The sequence below is a fragment of the Amblyomma americanum genome, chromosome 1 (assembly GCF_052857255.1).
Source record: "Amblyomma americanum isolate KBUSLIRL-KWMA chromosome 1, ASM5285725v1, whole genome shotgun sequence".
NCBI classification, from domain to species: domain Eukaryota; kingdom Metazoa; phylum Arthropoda; class Arachnida; order Ixodida; family Ixodidae; genus Amblyomma; species Amblyomma americanum.
This window is the reverse complement of record NC_135497.1, coordinates 37510088-37528852: the sequence shown is the minus strand read 5'-3', so window position 1 is coordinate 37528852 and position 18765 is coordinate 37510088. Positions and strand designations below refer to the sequence as shown.

At 44.2% G+C, this 18765-nt stretch overlaps 2 protein-coding genes across 4 annotated transcripts in view; one reads left to right on the top strand and one right to left on the bottom strand.

The window, feature by feature from the left end:
- The window catches only part of LOC144112662 (M-phase inducer phosphatase 1-B-like), a 179030-nt gene extending 171520 nt beyond the window's left edge, over nt 1-7510 (top strand). For all 3 annotated transcript variants that reach the window (XM_077645472.1, XM_077645473.1, XM_077645474.1), the window contains one exon: nt 6663-7510. In XM_077645472.1, the coding sequence (XP_077501598.1) occupies nt 6663-6809 (147 nt within the window). In that variant the 3' untranslated portion in view covers nt 6810-7510. The remainder of the gene's footprint in view (nt 1-6662) is intronic.
- A 2272-nt stretch (nt 7511-9782) lies between these two features.
- LOC144112663 (clarin-2) lies at nt 9783-17255 on the bottom strand. The gene is given in 4 exon segments (XM_077645475.1): nt 9783-11846; nt 16470-16589; nt 16592-16657; nt 16865-17255. Coding segments are annotated over 4 exon segments (711 nt in total). The 5' UTR covers nt 17118-17255; the 3' UTR covers nt 9783-11574.
- Between the last annotated feature and the right edge of the window lie 1510 nt (nt 17256-18765).

Genomic DNA, 18765 nt, shown 5'->3' with positions numbered 1-18765 from the left:
GTTGCCGGGGCCAACTCACATGTGCTAAATGCTCTTCCCATGAACACGATTCCGAAAACTGTGCAGTTGAACCACACCTATGTGTAAATTGTGAGGGCAGCCATCCTGCATACTCACGCACATGTCCAGTTTGGAAACAAGAAAAGGAGATTGTCACAATCAAAGTCAAAGAAAACATAACATTTAGGGAAGCGCGAAAGAGGGTAGCTTCAATACACAAACCTACTTTCTCCGATGTGGTGCAAAGGGGCACAGCACCACAGCCGCTTTTGGCTCCCACTCAGGCCACACGCAGTGAGCCTGTAGTGGGGCCACCCGTGCCCAAGGTGGCAGCAGCTAGCGCTGCGCCACCACCCACAAAACAGGACGCGCGGACCTCCAGGTCCGCGGGCCCCAAGGTCCCTCCCCACACGGAGAGGCCGAACATGAAAACAAACATGCGGCTTGCACGTTCGTCCAGCGTGTCGGAGGATGCGATGGACACGATGGACACAAGTCAAAGTAGTCCTAAGGCGTCGACGTCGAAAGGGCGGCGGGGCTCCATAGACCGAAAAAAAAAAAAGAAAAGCCCCGAATAAGGGCGCCTGAAAACCCAACCTAGTTCCTTTCAGTACCCACATAATACAAGATGGCTTTTATACACTGGAACTGTAGGGGACTCTTACATAACCTAAGCGACATAAAAGACATATTAGCCACATACTCACCTGTCGCCTTGTGTTTACAGGAGACAAATTTAGGATTTAAACACGAAAACATTCTAAAACACTATAAGGTCTTCCGCCGTGACCGAGAGCAGGTGAGCCGACTTTCGGGTGGCGTAGCCATCATTGTTAACAGTGGAATCGCAGCCCGAGAACACAAGCTTAAAACCAAATTAGAAGCTGTGGCGGCCATCCTGCACACATTTAAAACACTCACAGTGTGCTGCGTTTATATTGATCCACATCTTAAAATAACACTCCAAGACTTACAAGACCTTTTAGTGCAACTACCAGAACCGTTTTTGATGGTCGGAGATTTTAACGCCCACTCCAGTTTTTGGGGCAGTAACAAAACCGACACTAGAGGCCAACTGATCGAGGATTTTATACTCTCCAATAACCTTTGCCTCCTGAACACTGGCAAACAAACCTATTGTTCCCCTAGCTCAGGAAAATTCAGTTGCATAGATTTGTCTTTTAGTTCGTCCTCGATTTTTACAGATTTTAATTGGGATGTCTTAGATAACCCATATGGAAGTGATCATCTACCCATACTAATTAGCTTAGCACATTCACCCGAAGTAATCCCAACTAAACCACAACGATGGAAACTGCACTTAGCCGACTGGGCACTGTTCCGTGAAAAAGCCAGCCTAGATAGAATAGTTTCTGACGACGGGAGTGTAGACGAACTAAACGAATGTCTCACAAACTGTATTATTGCCGCTGCACGCCAAGCTATTCCTCAATCCTCTGGAATAGTAAAACAAAATCACAAATACTGGTACACAAAAGAATGTAAAGAAGCAAAAAAGCAACAAACCAAAGCCTGGAGCATTTTTCGCAGATACCCCACACAGGAGAATTTTATAAAATTTAAAAAGGCGAGAGCAAAAGCTCGTTATATCCGTCGTAGTGCAGAAAAATCTTCTTGGAAAAATTACGTGTCGTCGATAAACAACTCAACCACATCAAAACAAATGTGGGAGAAGGTCAGAAAGCTAAAAGGCAACTACTCTCCGTTCACAGTCCCCCTTCTTACCGCCCCCGGTGTACAGACTAGTCTAGAACAACAGGCAGATATTTTAGGCGAATATTTTTCCGAAGTTTCCAGCTCATCCCACTACAGCGATTCATTTTTAAAATACAAAAAGACAGCAGAGAAACAAAGACTGCCGACAGACTGCGGTACTAACGAACTGTACAATAGTTTAATTACAATACAAGAAATCCAAACAGTACTTTCTGCTGGTAAACATACCGCCCCCGGCCCAGACCAAATACATTACCAAATGCTAGCCCATCTTTCTGAACCTGCCGTAGAGGCGCTTCTAAAGTTTTTTAACAAAGTTTGGGTATCAGGAAAAATACCCAAAGCTTGGAAGGAAGCTATTATTGTGCCGTTTCTTAAACCCGGGAAGCCACCAACCGCTCCGAACGCTTATAGACCCATAGCCCTTACCAGTTGCCTCGCCAAGTCCTTTGAAAGTGTCCTAAACATAAGATTAACTTTTGTCCTTCAATCCCGTGAACTTCTCGACAGCCATCAATGTGGTTTTAAAAAAGGATGCTGCACCACAGATCACCTAGTCCGCCTTGAAAATACTGTCAGAGATGCGTTTATACACAGACAACAATGTCTTGCAGTCTTTTTTGACTTAGAAAAGGCATACGACACAACCTGGAGGTTTGGGATTCTGCAAGACCTTGCCGAGCTTGGCGTCCGCGGCAGGATGTTAAATTGCATAAAAGACTTTTTATCCAATCGCTCATTCCATGTGCGCCTAGGCTCGACCTTTTCAAAGAATTTTATTCAGGAAAATGGGGTACCCTAAGGCTGTATTTTAAGTACAACTCTCTTTGTCGTAAAAATGAATTCTATTAGGAAAATAATCCCAAGGTCCATTATGTATTCTGTTTATGTTGACGATCTTCAGATAGCATGTACATCCTCAAACATATCCACTTGCAAAAGACAAATACAGCTAACAATAAATAAACTGGCAACATGGGCAGACAGGAATGGTTTCCAGTTCTCTCCACAGAAAACAGTGGCCTTACTTTTTTCACTGAAACGGGGTCTACAGACAGACCCCACATTATACCTAAACGAAAGCCAGTTACCTTTAAAAACTGAACACAAATTCTTAGGCATAACATTTGACCGAAAACTAACTTTTCTACCTCACATAAATGCCTTGAAAAAGAAAGCTTCTCGATCGCTGAATATACTCAAAGTGCTTTCACACAAACACTGGGGTTCTGACAGGGCAAGCCTTCTACACATCTATCGCTCTGTGGTACGGTCCTGCTTAGACTATGGCTGCCTGGTGTATGGTTCTGCAAGGCCATCCTACTTGAAACGACTAGATCCAGTGCATAATTTGGGGTTGCGTCTTTCCACTGGCGCTTACAGGACGTCGCCCATAAACAGTCTTTATGTCGAAACAAACGAACCATCACTTACAGATAGAAGAAGCATGCTTACATGCTCATACGTCCTAAAAATCCGTTCCCTTCCAAAACACATCTGTTATGAAATAGTTACAAAGTGTCCATCCAGAACAATCTTTAACAACAAACCGCAAACCACCAGGCCACTGCTCTTGCGCTTTGAAGAGATCTGCCAGAATCTCGGCATACTGAACACATTACCCAGCATTGCGCAAAGACGAGGTCCACTGCCTCCATGGTATGATTTTCCTACATTGTGCGATTTCACTCTCACACAGTTCCGCAAAAAGCAAACTCCACAACTCCAAATAGTACAAGAATTTCTGGCACTTGAGGAAAAATACAATGGTTTCACAGCCTTTTATACTGACGGTTCGAAAACGGATACTTATGTAGGAAGTGCAGTGGTGCGAGGGAATTCGGAGACAACAATACGACTTCCACAGTGCGCATCCATCTTCACTGCAGAATGTTACGCAGTATATGTGACCGTAGAAAAAATACTCAGCGAGAACCTCGAAAACGCTATTATTTACACAGACTCTTTAAGTATACTTACAGCCCTCCACTCAAGAAACACAATCACTCCTATACTTGGTGACATTATACACAACATAGTAACAGCCACAGATAGAAGACAAAACATTAAACTCTGCTGGGTCCCGAGTCATGTCGGCATAAAAGGCAATGAGCGAGCAGATTTCTGTGCTGCTCAAGCTCGTGGCAAGGAAATAAAAAAAGTAAATATACCCTTGAATGACTGCATGAAATTAGTACAAAGGAAGTTAAGGAAAAAATGGCAATCGGCTTGGAACAGCGAATTGAATAATAAACTACACTTAATAAAGCCGATTTTAGGTGAATTTAAGTCATGTGTGCACCAAGAACGTTTTAAAGAAGTGATTTTATGCCGTCTCAGAATAGGCCACACGCACCTTACGCACAACTTCCTGCTAACAAAACAAGATAAACCTGTTTGCGAAGAATGCGGAGGTGAACTTACAATTAACCACATTTTATTCTCATGTATAAAACTAGAAAAACTAAGAAAAAAGTACTTCACTCAATTTTATCATGAATGCATTCCTTTCCACCCTACATTGCTTTTAGCTGATAATGCCATTGTTAACATACCTTCCATTTTTAGCTTTTTAAAAGCAGCAGGCGTACTTGAAAAGCTGTAATTTTTTTTTAACCACTGGATCGCCTTTATGCATGATACACCTCAGCCACTTTCTCATTCTTGAGAAGTAGGCTGAGGCTGTTTATTTGATTGGTTGGGAGCCTCAGGATCCTTGCTAGCCAAGGAAAGTCGCTTAGGCTGCCTGACCATCTTTAAGGCTTTTACCATTAGCCATTTCCAAATTTCTTCCCTTTTATTACTAGGCAGTACAATCTTTTTAAGTCATCTGCACCATCGCCTCTTTTTTATACTCCAAAACATTCTGTAGAAAAGCAATTCTATACCTTGTGCTTGGCGCATGATGGCCTTAGCTGCCTATGTGCCATAAAACCCAACACAACACAACACCCAACTGATGAGGAATCCCACCCCCTGTTCTCGTCTGTCCGCTAATCCACGATAGCATAGTACATGCCCACCCTTTAGCACTGTAAACGCCTCATCCATCCTGCTAACCTCACTAAGCCCTATGACATGCCATTTAATATGTGCTAGTTCCTCGAACAACATTGCTAGACTAGCCTCACTGAATAAGGTTATGTGACACGTTGCCAGGTTCAGTTTCCATTGGTGGCCTGTCCGGAGCCAGAGATTCTTAGCACCCTTTACTGCATCACGGGTCTGACCGCAGCCTTGGTCAGTTGCCCCGCAACCGCTGGGGTGTGAGGGCCAAGGGTTAATTGGAGTATTCATATAGGAGGCTTTGGCCAAGTACTACACCAGGGTGGCCAAATGGCTATTTGGTGAGAGAATGCGTTGTCGATTCTGGCCACTGAAATCAGGCCATATCTCAGGCTTGGTTATGCAACTCCATCGACTTATCGGAGTTTTTCGTGCACTAGCACTTATAGTAACCATTCCCCGAATTTAGCTGGTGTGTGCTTGTCCGCCTGTTTGTCTGAAGCCGGTTTTGTGGCAGGTGAGCAGCTTGCCGACCATGTTAGGTGGCTCTCAATTAATCGTGAGAGGCTGCTCGCAAAGAGCAACCTGGACCACAGCTCAACCCAAGTAGCCAAAGCTCCACCTATGGCAGCACCTGCCATAGAAGGGCAGTGGTGCACCACTGCACCAGGAATGGTAGGAAGACTCCCAGGGATCTATGAATGTGGAGAAATACCAATTCCGCATATATAATGGACGTTAACCCATTATCGCTAACAAACAACTGCCATCCCTGAACACTGGATCTGAACACCGGAGCCGAAGTGAAAACCGAACTCCTAGCGCACCTAATGCACATTTGGCTTTTTTTTTTTTTGTACCCGCCGCGGTGGCTCAGTGGTTAGGGCGCTCGACTACTGATCCGGAGTTCCCGGGTTCGAACCCGACCACGGCGGCTGCGTTTTTATCGAGGAAAACCGCTAAGGCGCCCGTGTGCTGTGTGATGTGAGTGCACGTTAAAGATCCCCAGGTGATCGAAATTATTCCGGAGCCCTCCACTACGGCACCTCTTTCTTCTTTAACTCCCTCCTTTATCCCTTCCCTTACGGCACCGTTCAGGTGTGGAATGATATATGAGACAGATACTGCGCCATTTCCTTTCCCCCAAAACCAATTATTATTATTTTTTTGTTGTTTTATTCGGTTGATAACTGCGCCACACCAGGATCTGAACCTCGGTCCTCTTGCACACGAGGCAGATGATTGACCTCTAAGCCATTGTTGTACTTGTAGAAAATGCATCCTCAGTCAAAACATTTTTTTTAAAACCCGTTTGAACCGGTTCGAACCGGAACGAAATGACGCTCTGGAGCTGAACCCAGGACTGAACCTGAAAAGCGTGAATCAGTCTGAACCAGCCCTGAAAAAATCCCAGTTTGACACCCTGGTTAGTCATGCAGCATCTTGGCCACAATCATGGTAGTGTTACCTGGTATTATGTGCCCATATTTGGTTTTAGGGTAATGTGCAAGAATTTTTGTTTCATGTTTATTTTTTTCTGCTTACTGTAGCATAAGGTAAGAATAATTTTAACAGTGCCAGTAGCGGTTGTAGTAATTGGTGAGGTGAATGTTTCCATTCAAAATGTGTTTAATAAAAATAATAATAAAATGGAAGTTAAGATTTTTTTTCAAAATGCCAGCTTCATAATTGTTCAGTTCGTGATATCCTGCATCATAAATGTTTTCAGGCCAGTTTCTGAAACCAAAAAGAAAGCAGTAGATTTTCAAAACAGTTGGTTTGCATCTCACGTTGAGTGCATAAGTTATTCGTCTTCCTCGTGTGTTTCGACTTGGTGGTGCTTTTGCCATGCATTCTGTGCCCTTGACATGTTATGAAAGTGTCTGTAAAATCTTCTGTTCTGTAAAATCTGTGTGCAGGAATGGTGCACACCCCAAGGCTACATTCCCATGCGACACAAAGGCCATGAGACTGACCTGCGACGGTATCGTAGCATGGCCAAAACGGAAGCAGCATCTTCAAAGTCTCGTGCTGCCCTGCATATTCGCGCCTTGAAGAAGTTTTAGGCTCATGGCTGTTGGCTGCTTTGAGTTGCAGGCAGCTGTGCTCTGCAGTGCACCAGGGCACAGCCCCAGCCAGCAGTGAATTTTGTGCCATCTACATCATGTGCTGTGGGATTGTGTCATGCTTAGTCATGTGATTGCGTCAGAGCTTAGTGTCAGTTGTGTGGTGGATTTGATGTTGCTCATGTATGTTATGGTATTGGGTTCTTTTGCAATGGCCATTTTTATTTAATGGAGAGAAGTTAGCCTCCTTCATGTATGAGGACAGATGTTTCGTGTACCATGCCAATTTCTGCGGGAGCATCTCGCATGCTTTATTTGGCTGAAGTTTTTACTTGTTCTCATAATTTGTCACCTGTGGGCTTGCAGGTTTTTCCTGTGTGTGTGAAAAGTCCCTTGATGGGGCAAGTCATATAGTAGATATTTTAATGTCACTTTGTTTTAAAGATAAGGCAATAAGAGACTTGTTGTCAATGTTTTTAAGGTTTACAACGCTTTTGTATGTTTTAATGACCACGAAGTGTAGTGATGACAACTTTCTTGTATGAAGAGTTCTCAAGTAAGCTCTCGTTCTTAGTTACCATTGACATTTTGGGGAGTGAAAGAGACTGGGGTTCATTAAAATTCATGGCGCAATGCTCCAATATGGTTCATATGTGCACTTTTTTTGTGTATGTGTACAAATAAACAGTTTTCTCATCGTCTGCAACGTAGTTTCACCTTCGATGAGGAAAGAAGGGTGGTATAATAAGCAATTCACCAACCGATATTTATACCATTTTTTAATTTCCCGCCCTTCGCCACTGGCTGAAGTGATGCTGCACCCAATGTTTTCTCGTTATTGGCTGAAGCCTAGGGCACAGTGCCACTTCCGCCAGTGGCAGATAGCGGGAAATTTAAAAATGGAATAGATTTGGGAAGGAATCGTTATTTGCCAACCTAGCTGTCCTCTGATATGGCACTCAGCCACCCCCCCCCCCCCCCCCCCCCCCCCCATTTTGAGCTTGCAGATTATCGCATATTGCGGCTAGACTGCACCGCAGTGCACTCGCAGACGTATAAGTTATGTCTCCATCTTTATAGCTACTTTATCGTCGTGGCACAGCACTGCACGCATGACTGCAGGTGTGGGGGAAGGGTGGCAGTGGAGTTTGCGCTTGCACTAACCCATGCAGCTGCTGGAGATCGGTCACAGGAGCGGAGTTTCTCACAGCCGACAGTGTCGGACGTGGCATTGGTAACCGGAGCTAGTGCATCCTCTATTTTAATGCAAAGCATTCCTTAGCTACATCACTCAGATCGCGGTGTATGCATCTATAACCGCCACTCTCCGGCTACGGTAAATTGGAGCTAGCGCATCCTCTATTTCAATGAAAACCATTCCTTAAGTACGTCACTGAGATCAGCGTGTTCGCTTCAACATACCAAGACACTGGACTGCATAATCAGCACTATGAGGACTATTATTACAGAATTTAAATATGTCTGTACGTACCAATCTTTAATCATCAGCCATGATGGTGGTTAATCGGCGACAGCTGCCGCACTTGTAGCTTGGCTTGCTGCCGACGCTGCCAACTCCTCGGCGCTCGACTATCCTACCAGGCCCGTCGCCTCAGGCCTCAAAAGCATCGCACGCTGTGTGGGGTTGAGGTCGCTTCGTTGTCGAATCAGGAACAAGATCCATCGCAACGCTGGTGCAAATGTAAACGAAGCAACGACTGCTGATAGAAGCCTTCAGCATCCGGCCGGCGATATAGTTTTCATTTTGGCTGCCGCTAGGCCGCACCGCTCGCAGCCAGCAATCAGTCCCCATTTATGCCAGTTTACGGTTTCTTTTCGGCTATTTTGTCATCACAGATTCGAGAGTTTGAATCACAGCGATGGGGAAATCTTTTTCAACTTATAATGCAAATCTCTTAGCAATAACTGCATCTTTCGCTGCCAGACAAGTGGCACCAAAGCCCCGAAATGCCGAACTATCGGATTTTGCTGACAAAAAAATTTCCATCGAGTTGTCCTCAGTGTCACATTATGCTGCAAGCAAAGACGTACTTGGGGCGTGGAAGAGCCACCGAAATGGGTACTACATTTAGGGGCATGGTGATTGTGGCCAGCGACAGATCTCAAGTTTGAGGCAGCTTCCCGACATTTGGCTGAAAGAAACTAGCAGCTCACAGCCACCTTGCTGGGTAAAACAAAAGATATCACATGACGTTACAAATTCACCACAATGTCATGATTTTCATGCACCCTCATACACTATTTGGAAATTAGATATATCTTCAGCTTGTCATTTTTTGCACAATGCCATGTTTCTCACATGAGCCCTAGAAAACGAATGGCTAAAGATGAATTGTGGACAAGCCAAAGAAAGCTTCATGAATAAGCAGCAAAATCGAAATACGGTAAAAACTTAGTGCAATGCGGCTTGCACTAGCTGTCATTTTTGGCACAATTTGCATACTACAGCACAAGACACTTCATACATCATAGACTGGTGTGAACACAACAGCAGTCCACCCCTGGCCTTTGCCTCCGCACCACATGGCTGGTGAGGCCATGGAGACTCTTGCCAACTTTTGCAATTAACTGCATCAACAAACTGTCTTTGTGAATACACGTCTTCAATACATACGGTGTTATTGGCAACACAAAACTAACTGTTATGCTGTTTCATTCAACTAGACACACACTTCCGATTTCTTGCATTTCTGTGGAATTTGTTTTGAGGCTTTGTAGTTTTACTACTAGTCAAATGCTTTATGGGAATGCAAGTTTTAAAAAGCTAAACCAATAACAGAGAACCATTTTATGCAAAATGTACACATTTTATTTTGCATGTAAATACATAAATCTGTCAGCATTGAAATACTATAAAAGCCAGCAGTAAAAAAAAAATGAGCCTCCAAAATAAAGACAACAGTTAGTATGCTTAAATAGGCGAGATGAAATGTACAAGCACAAAAATGGCACCGTTGTCTGGTGGAATTTTATTGTATATAAAGGTATAAAAAGTGCACTCTTAAAGAGTAAGTGTGTGAAGAAATGCCATTAGAACAAGCTGATTATGTGCTCTGGAAGCTCTGTTGTGAAGATCAACTCCACTTGGACGGACGGACATTCACACAAAATATAACAATATTAGTAAGTGTCCAGTACAACACAGTACTCGCACAGTGTTTGCATTACGAGGTTTCCCACATAGACATTGCACCCTGAAATGTCAATTAACTACCCCAGCAATCAAATACCAATGCAAGCTCAAGCCTTAGCTCCTTGTAATGAAACAATGCTCCTGTACAAACACTGTTGGATGACTCTTTGAAGCAGGTTGGAATGCCCTAACTCTAGTGCAGCAGAAATAGTAAAGACATCTCCATCTTTGCTGAGAACCTGTTTTGTGATGCAGAGGCAATTAAATATTGAAAAGCTCTCTCTCTAGTGATCAACTAGTCAGAAGAACATTCTTATGAGATTCACCAGATGGCTGCCCCAATGAGCACACTAACAACATAATTGATGCTTGCTTCCAGCTTTTATGAAGTGCAAAAAATGGGGCACTCGGGAGAAGCTCTAGGCACAGCAGAGATTCCCATGTAGTTCATGCTGAAAGCATGGGTATTGTATACTTTTTCCGAGCGGGCAATCGGACTGCACAACTAGCTTGTGTACATATCTGGGTCTTTAAACACCATATGAGCCAAACCGTTACAGATGTTTAGCAATTCTGTGTCTTCAATAACTATTCACGGTAGCTGATAGACCTATCATATTAATACTGCTGCAACCAGAAAAAAACAGCTAATTGTTCTCCAAGGTAACAATTATTTCCAAGTACGCAGGATCATTCAAAGGAAGAATTTTGTGCTGAGAGCATAGCAGGGTAGTATCTCTCAGTAAATGTTCTGAATAGCCGGCTAGTATTTTAGAAGCAATTGCATTAGGAACTGCATCAATGAGATGGAAGTTTTTGATTCCCCAAATAAAAAACATTTGCAGAGCTAGGCTTAACGCATGAATCAGCAGCAGCTGTTATAGCTTTAGTTTAGCCTTATAGCCCTGCATTCTGCCATAGAACCACCATCAGTTTGCACATTCCTCCACCTTTGTAATAACCTCCTCCTTTCACAGCAGCCACCATCTGGCTTTTTGCGGTGCCAGGCACGTCGCAAGCCGCTAGGCCACTAGTCACCACCGACCCTATTACCTCTCCCCTAACGGAGGGGTATTTGCCTCTCTCCAACCTGTCACCTGCCATGGTAGCAACTGAATTAAATTAAATCACGGTAAGTTAAATTAGTCACTAAGTACCCACTTAAAGTCATGGCTGACGCTGTAGATACCACAGCAGAATGCAAAGCTACAACAGCTTTCACTGTAAAACTGAGTTGAGCTTTGAATCAGAATGCTGCACTTTCTATAGTAGAATACAACTGAAAAAAATAAAAAAAACGCAGTTGCCAACAGCCCATGGCCCGTGCTGTGGTGCATTACTCCACCGACTAATTACAACTGCAAATTGAATCAACATTTTAATGTTTCACCCTGTTAGACGTATCTCAATTCTTGCACTCATAACTTCGTCATGCGATTAGCTTTTTGTGTACGTCAACAAAAGATTACACAGCAGACCAATTCCTTATCGCAGAGGAACAGGGCATCGTGTCTATGAATGTGAGCACAGCTTTACTACACATTTAAGCACTGCGCATTCAACTATAGTGCCAGGCACTTTCCAGTCAAATTGGCAAGGTGTCAGAGACAATTAGTACAGCATGATGACCCCTTCGGGGTTCTTGGGGCTAATGTGCTTAGGCTTCTTCCAGCCCCACGGCTGAAGACTGGCCACCACCAATATGCAGACATTCAGGGAAAAGAGCACAAGAGCTACCACCAAAAAATAGAAGCTGTAGCCCAGTGACGCCCGTCCTTCTGAGGTCCACTTATCCTTCTGCTCATCCTGAGTCATGACGTTATGGCTCAACTTGAGGTAGAACTGCACCACCCAGGCAATGATGGCAACCAGGCAAAACAGACCTGCAAATAGTCATGATTCATGACAGCTGTCAAAACAGGGACAGTTCATTTAGAAGCACACTATATTAATCTTTTCCACATATGACAGCGCTGTCATTGAATAAACCAGTGCTCTTTGTCAGGGCAGCTGCCGGGTTTCAAAGTGGGGCGAGACTTTAAAAGTAGTAGAAATAAAATATATTGTACCAATGCTCCAATGAAAGCTACATTAATGAGACTTGGCCGAAATGATGCACAGATGTAGCAGTTTCAAGACAGCATAAAATGTGACAAAAGATTATAGCAATTAATAACTATTTTAGTGTTCAAAATATTTGTACCTTTTTCTCGAAAATGGCTCAAAACAGTGCTGAAAATATCAGAGCTGAAAGGCAGGTTTAGATTACTGAACTGGAACTAGAATGATAAACCTGCTAGGAAAACATTTTTTAGAATTTTTCTTTGTTTTGCTGACGAATTCAATCAGTGAAAGCAAAGAAAAACTCTAGAAAAGGTAGTTTTACCAGTAGGCTCATAGTTCTAGTTCTACTTCTGTACCATAGACCTCCTTCAGAGCATCTAATGTCAGCACCGTTTCGAACCATTTCTAATAAAAAGGTAAAAATGTAACGAAAAATTAAAACAAGATCTTTAAAACATTATAGCAAATTTTAAGCTTCTCTTATAGCTACTACTTCTGTACGTGGGTTTGATCTCGGCCGCAGCGGTCAAATTTCGATGGAGGCGAAATTCTAGAGGCCCGTGTACTGTGCGATTTCAGTGCACGTTAAAGAACGTCAGGCGGTTGAAATTTCCGGAGCCCTTCACTACGGCGTCCCTCGCAGCCTGTGTCGCTCTGAGACGTTAAACCCCCATAAAACAAACATTACCTCTTTCATATTTACTGGGGCGAGACACTGGTGCCAGTGTATCGTCTTCCCCTTTTAAGTCTTTTGTCAGGTTCACACTGTTTTGCTTTGAATATTACTGAGTGGTGCTAACAACAGGCCTCAGTGCCCGACTGCACTATGTGCTCCACTGGTATGGCAAAAAGCATTTCTTCTGTATTTGGGATCAGGACTGTATTCCACCTGTTCTTTTATGCAAACAGCTAATGTTACATATTTCGGCAGCTGGGCAAATGTGTTGGCTGCGGGTGAGACAAGGGACTTGAGAGAAGAGCAAAGCGCTGGCAAGACGCTGCGCTGGATGCCAGATTCACTTGACACCAAGCGCACCACTGCCGTGTAAACACAGCACATGAGAAACACTGGTGTCAGCTACAATCACGGCGTGGAAGCATAAACACCTGAACATGTGAGTACACGGCAGATTAGGTTTTTCAGCCGCACTGCCACCATGTTGTGCAGTGCAGGGCCAATAAAGGACAATAATCAGCGGCCGTGATGGTGCTAAACGTCAAAAATTTATTTCTTGGCTGGAATAAAAATTTCTCCCATAAAAATCACCGTTTTATTAAAATCATACTGATTATGTAATCAGCTGCATATTTTATTTTCACTTGGGCCACCTCAGTATGGAATTTAGGGCTGAATACATGGAAAATTGCACTTTTTTGCAACTACGGAATTTTTTTCATTAACTACTTCTGCTCTATTACAGTTCAAACATTTTTATCAAATAGCATTTGTCCAAGACAGTTGAAGCGTTTTCCATCTTTCACAAATGTAGCAAATATTTTCTGAAAAAACAAAATGCTACTCTTTAGGCTAATGTAGAGGCCCAAAATATATATAAAGCATATTCTGCTGGTGGTCTATTGTTGCCTAATACCAAAGCACAACATATCGACATCAGTCAAAAAAATTTCAAGCGTAGGATTTTTTTTTTTGCAAACCTTTAATGAGACCTAGGTCGGTTTCCGAGTTCGTGTCATAATAAAAAGCGTCAGAATCTGCTGCAGCGGCCACACCTGATTGGTCGAAACGCCAGAAGCGGATGTGGTGGTTTGGATGCACCGAAAAGGGTCAAAGAAACTCAACAGTGACGTCAAACACATAGCGCACGCAGGAGATGCTTAAGGACAGCCAGAGTGCAACGTGCTCCTGAAGCGGAGGCTCTCGCTTCTAAGTGAACTCATCGGTGTTACTGCGTTTTTTGACATGTGAACTGGCTATGAACTGGGTATGGTGCTTTCACTTCGTCTTATCTTGCCTATAACAAATTGGACGGACGATAAATTTGGCTCGCTTTAATTCGTTGGACAATTCGATACCTCCTGGGCCTAAAGAGCACTGGTTTGCTGTAGAAATTGTTCTCTTCATCAAACCAGATGGCGCCACTATCACCTGATGGTTTGGTTTGGCAGGTGGTTGAAATTTCCAGGGCCCTTCACTACGGCGTCCCTCATAGAGTCGCTTTGATACGTTAAACCCCCATAAACCAAACTATCACCTGAGTTATCTCAAGCTTCCTGCCAATTTACAAAAAGTATTGTCGGACTCTAAAAAGAATAAAAAATAAAGTGTCCCTGCCCGCACCACTAAGTAAAACGGGCTTACCCTGCCAATTTAGTGTGGGCAGAGAAAAAAGAAAAATAATGTTGCACAGCCCCGCACCGCCAATGGCACAACGAGCTCCCGCCAATTTACAGTGTTATCCAATGCGAACTAAACTGGCGGCTGAATTTTTCAATTCTGTCGATTGTCGCGTTCAATATCTTGGCAAAGAGCAATAGCGCCGCTGGACGTTTCGTTGCGGCAACCGCAACACAGAGACATCCTGCCACCACTCACAGTCGCAACCGAACTGATATCCGCTTCTGGCGTTTCGACCAATCAGGTGTGGCCGTAGCGGCAGAATGTGGCACTTCTTATTATGACACAAACTCTGAATACAGCCCTTAGTTTTCCACTAGTCTGGAAAATTCAGAGGTATCACATGACTGGAAACTTTTCTTTCCAGAAAATATTTATGGGACTTACTCTCGATAGCGCAATTACAAGCCTGCTCTGGAGATGCAAAAATGATACTGAAACTCAACATTCAATGCAGTGAAGAATTTCTGCAAGATATAGGAAGCTCATAAGGCATTCCAATATATTCACCACAGCACCCAAATACTTGCAATAGATTAGTGTTAGAAGTTAAATTTAACCTGGTATGATAATTGCAGCAATATTATAAGTTGTGACAAGAACCTAGATGCATCCACTAAGTTAGGCGAGTGCCTACACTTCAGAACAGCAAATTGGCAGGGCCTCAATGTTCTGTACATATATTCGTGCTATTCATATAATGTTAGTATATCATCATTAAAAGCAGAGGCAGGCTTGACATCTCTAGCTTGTAGACGTCGTATCACTAGTATGTGCTTGTTTCATAAATTTTATTACAGCTCACTTCGTCATCCGCCCTACATCGGATTCACGCATTTCCCCACGCATTGGTCATCCCCTTCAAGTTGCTCGGCCTCGTACGCGCACTGCTACATTTGCATCGTCATTATTTCCACGCTCAGCCATGGACTGGAACGGCCTTCCACACAACATCGCCGCAATCACCTGTCCATCAACATTTGTGAATTGTTTAGCAACTATATTTAACAGCGAATAATTTATGTACCTTACGTGTTTTCTTTGTTTATTAAATCTGATTTATACATGTAACCCACTCCTTATGTAACACTCCCAATCCCGGGGGCCTTTAGGGTAATAAAGTGAAGTGATTGAACCAAGTGAGTGCCCTCAAATGTCGCTGGCTTGCTATGCAGAACACTGTCCATGTGCTTTGTACAACTCTAGCATGCAGGGCTTCTACAGCTCAGCTCTACTACATCAAGCAACACCTAACATCACTACAAATTCCTTTTTTTACTGTGAAATACTGGTGCTGAGCAGGCCTTGGTGCATGCCCAGTTCACACCACTGCCATCACCTGAACTCAAATCAAGGACATAGTCTGTGCCACACTCCACTGCAACTGTATAGAGAGAGCTAATATAATTAGTGCATGCAAGATCCTACAGATCAAATTTTCTTACTGTACCACAAATAAGACACGCCCTAACAGTTATAACAAAAAAAAAAAAAAACGACACTGACTAGTTCTTATATTACAGGTCTGAAAAAGCGCAAAAATGAACAATGAAGAAAGGGCAAGGCAACATAATTCTTTTCATAATCGCACCTAATTCATGCACGGCTAATCCTCCACTTCTGAGCATCAGAAAACGCTGCTCCTCTGTCTAGGAACTGAACACCAACAATCTGGAACAGCAGCCTGAGGCTCTAACCGCTGGTCCACAGAGAAGGGGGTCCATCCAAACTAAGCACACTGCACCAAAAGTCCTCCGCTATTCATCCAAAACCTATCAGCCATCTTAGCATAACATTCGCACCACGCGTATTCACAGAAGTAAAACAATGATTTTTGTTGTTACCAAACAGACAAAATTTTCAGCACGTTAACAAACAGATCTGAGGCTCCCTGCAGCTTAACCTGCTTCAAATTCAGTACCTACCAGTACAAATCGCATTAAATGCAGCCTGCAGTCGAGCCCCTTTCAGTCTTCTCCGACATTTGACTCACTTAAATGCCTATAGAATTTAATCTAACCGCGAAGGTAGAAAATCGTGCTGAACAACCGAAAAACCCGGTAATATTAGGGACCTTGCCACCAACCTCCGACAGTATTCCAAAGGTACAGGCCGGTTCTTCCCGTGATAGTCTCCACAGGCGTCATCACAGAGTTAACGATTGCAAAGATGCAGCTCACGAGACCAAACAGGACAGCCAGGGAATTCCCAGCACCGTCACAAGCCACAGGCCAAAGATCATAAGAGCTGGGTTCTTCTGAAGTTCATCTTTGACTGGGCAATGCAAAAAAAAAAAAAAGACAATGAACCGCTTCGCACGAAACACACGACATGATACGAAACGTCAATCATGCGAAAATTAGCGATCAGTACAACACGAAATGGAATATTTTAGAGGGGGGGACAATCCCCAGACCTTGAAGCTTACCATCACAGCGCAATGGATGAGGAAATAGGCCTAGTATCTGTCAAAACACTTACCGCTAAATGTCGAGTGCCTGGGGCCAAGTCCGTAATTGAGTGTCTTTTTCCCATGAAAGAGCCCAAAAGACACTTCTCCTCGGAACTTGCCCTCATTTTCAGCTAGCTGTAAAGAATCGTTGCTCACGTAAACTAACATCACTGGCTTCGCCTCGATCCACTCCTGTGTAGCGAGCGATACTGTCAGGAATGCTAAACAGCCGCAACAGACAAAAAATGTAAGGAATGTAAAAACCCGTTGCACCAGATCCATCACCACTAGCCTCTGGATAATACAAGAGCAGTTAATATCAGATCATTCTAGAGCTAGCGCGAGCGACAGGCGACAGGAGAACTCAACGAACTTCCATTGCAGCTCAACGTAAAACAGCAGCGGCCATTCTCAAAACGTAAGAACAGAGCCCACTCTACACTTTCCGTGCCTGGGAAAAGGAGGCGAACGATAGGAGCCGGCCGTCGGGCTAGTACGGCCTTTCGCCGCCACGCGCCGCCACCGTAGCAGGACGCCCGTTGCATCACCGTCGCTCATAGAAACGCAGACCGTTCGCAGCTGTTCTGTCGTTGCCTTTTCGACTGCGTTCATGTTGTTTCAAGTACAATCAAAACTTTTTAAAAGGCAGCTCGGAAGCCCTTGTCGCTAAGGGTAACCGGCCCATTTCAGTCGTGTCGTTTTCGGCTATTGCTGTGCAATGCGCTCGCGCGTCGTCTGCTGCGCTGATATGACAGCGCGCGCCTGCTTGAATCCAATTCGTGAAAAATTGTTCTGTCACCTTTAAGTTCGCTTGTCTGAGGGCCGTTATTTGAAAGCAGTGTTTGGCAGCAGCTAATACTGAAAGCTTGGGCGCTGAAAGAGCTCTGTTGCGTGCTGTTTACTCATGTAACAGACGACGGAAGCCGGAAGGGCATGCGCTGAGTACGTAATGCCGTTAGACTGCTTCCAAAGCGATACCTGATCCCGCGTTTCGTTCGTAAAGTTTTTAAGAGTTACCATTGTCGCCACCGAAGCCACAGTTGGCGCCCGAAAATGTGGAGCTGTGCCATATGGTTTCATCATTTGATCGGCCGGCCGCGCACTTTCCTGCAGCACTTTTTCTCGAGTCGCAGCGTTGGCGCTCAACTTGAGCGGTACGCACGAAAAATGCGCCCTGCTGTCAGTGCCATCAGTTATGTAACGTGAGGCGCTGCGCCATCTGCCTGAAGATAGCAGTGCGCGTACTCCTCAGCGCAACGGGTCTTCAATCCTTCTTTTAACTTTCTATCTCCCGCATTCCTTCCCCCCTTTTCAACTTATGCCTCATGGAACACTTTTCGAATAAAAAAAAGATATAGGGGTTCATGTACTCTATAACGGTGCGTTGTGACTCAAAACTTACTCCAACTAAAAAAAAAGCATATTTATTGTGGAGTCCCACTCACGCATGGCAGTAAGGCGTATGCCACTTTCACAGTTTCGCATACTTTCGCGAAAGGGGCTTTTTTTTTGCAAAATGTTTAACTACGTCCTTATCAGTAACATTGAATGCGTAGTTGCAGAGGAGCGGCCTCAGGAAAAGAACCGATTGATGAGCTTATGCCTGTTCTCGTTGCTGCCATCGCTCTTGCACTAGCAACTTTGAAGCACAAAGAGCTGAGACAGCTTGCTCTACTAATGTGACAGGCTTTTGAGAGGTCTCATCTTCCTGCAGGGTGCGGTCAGCAAAAGCTCTTATTGTGTCGAGAACGAAGAGAAGTTAATCTGACGGGTAGAGCAGCCCATCTCGGTCTTGGCTGCGGATGAACTGAAAGAGTGGCTGGTTGCTAACCGGCTTCGTACATTCTCGAAGAGAGCGGAGGCACCCGACGCGCCAGACGTACTCTACTCACACAGCGCCTCCATGTGGCAGCTGCGAGCGGCGGCGGAG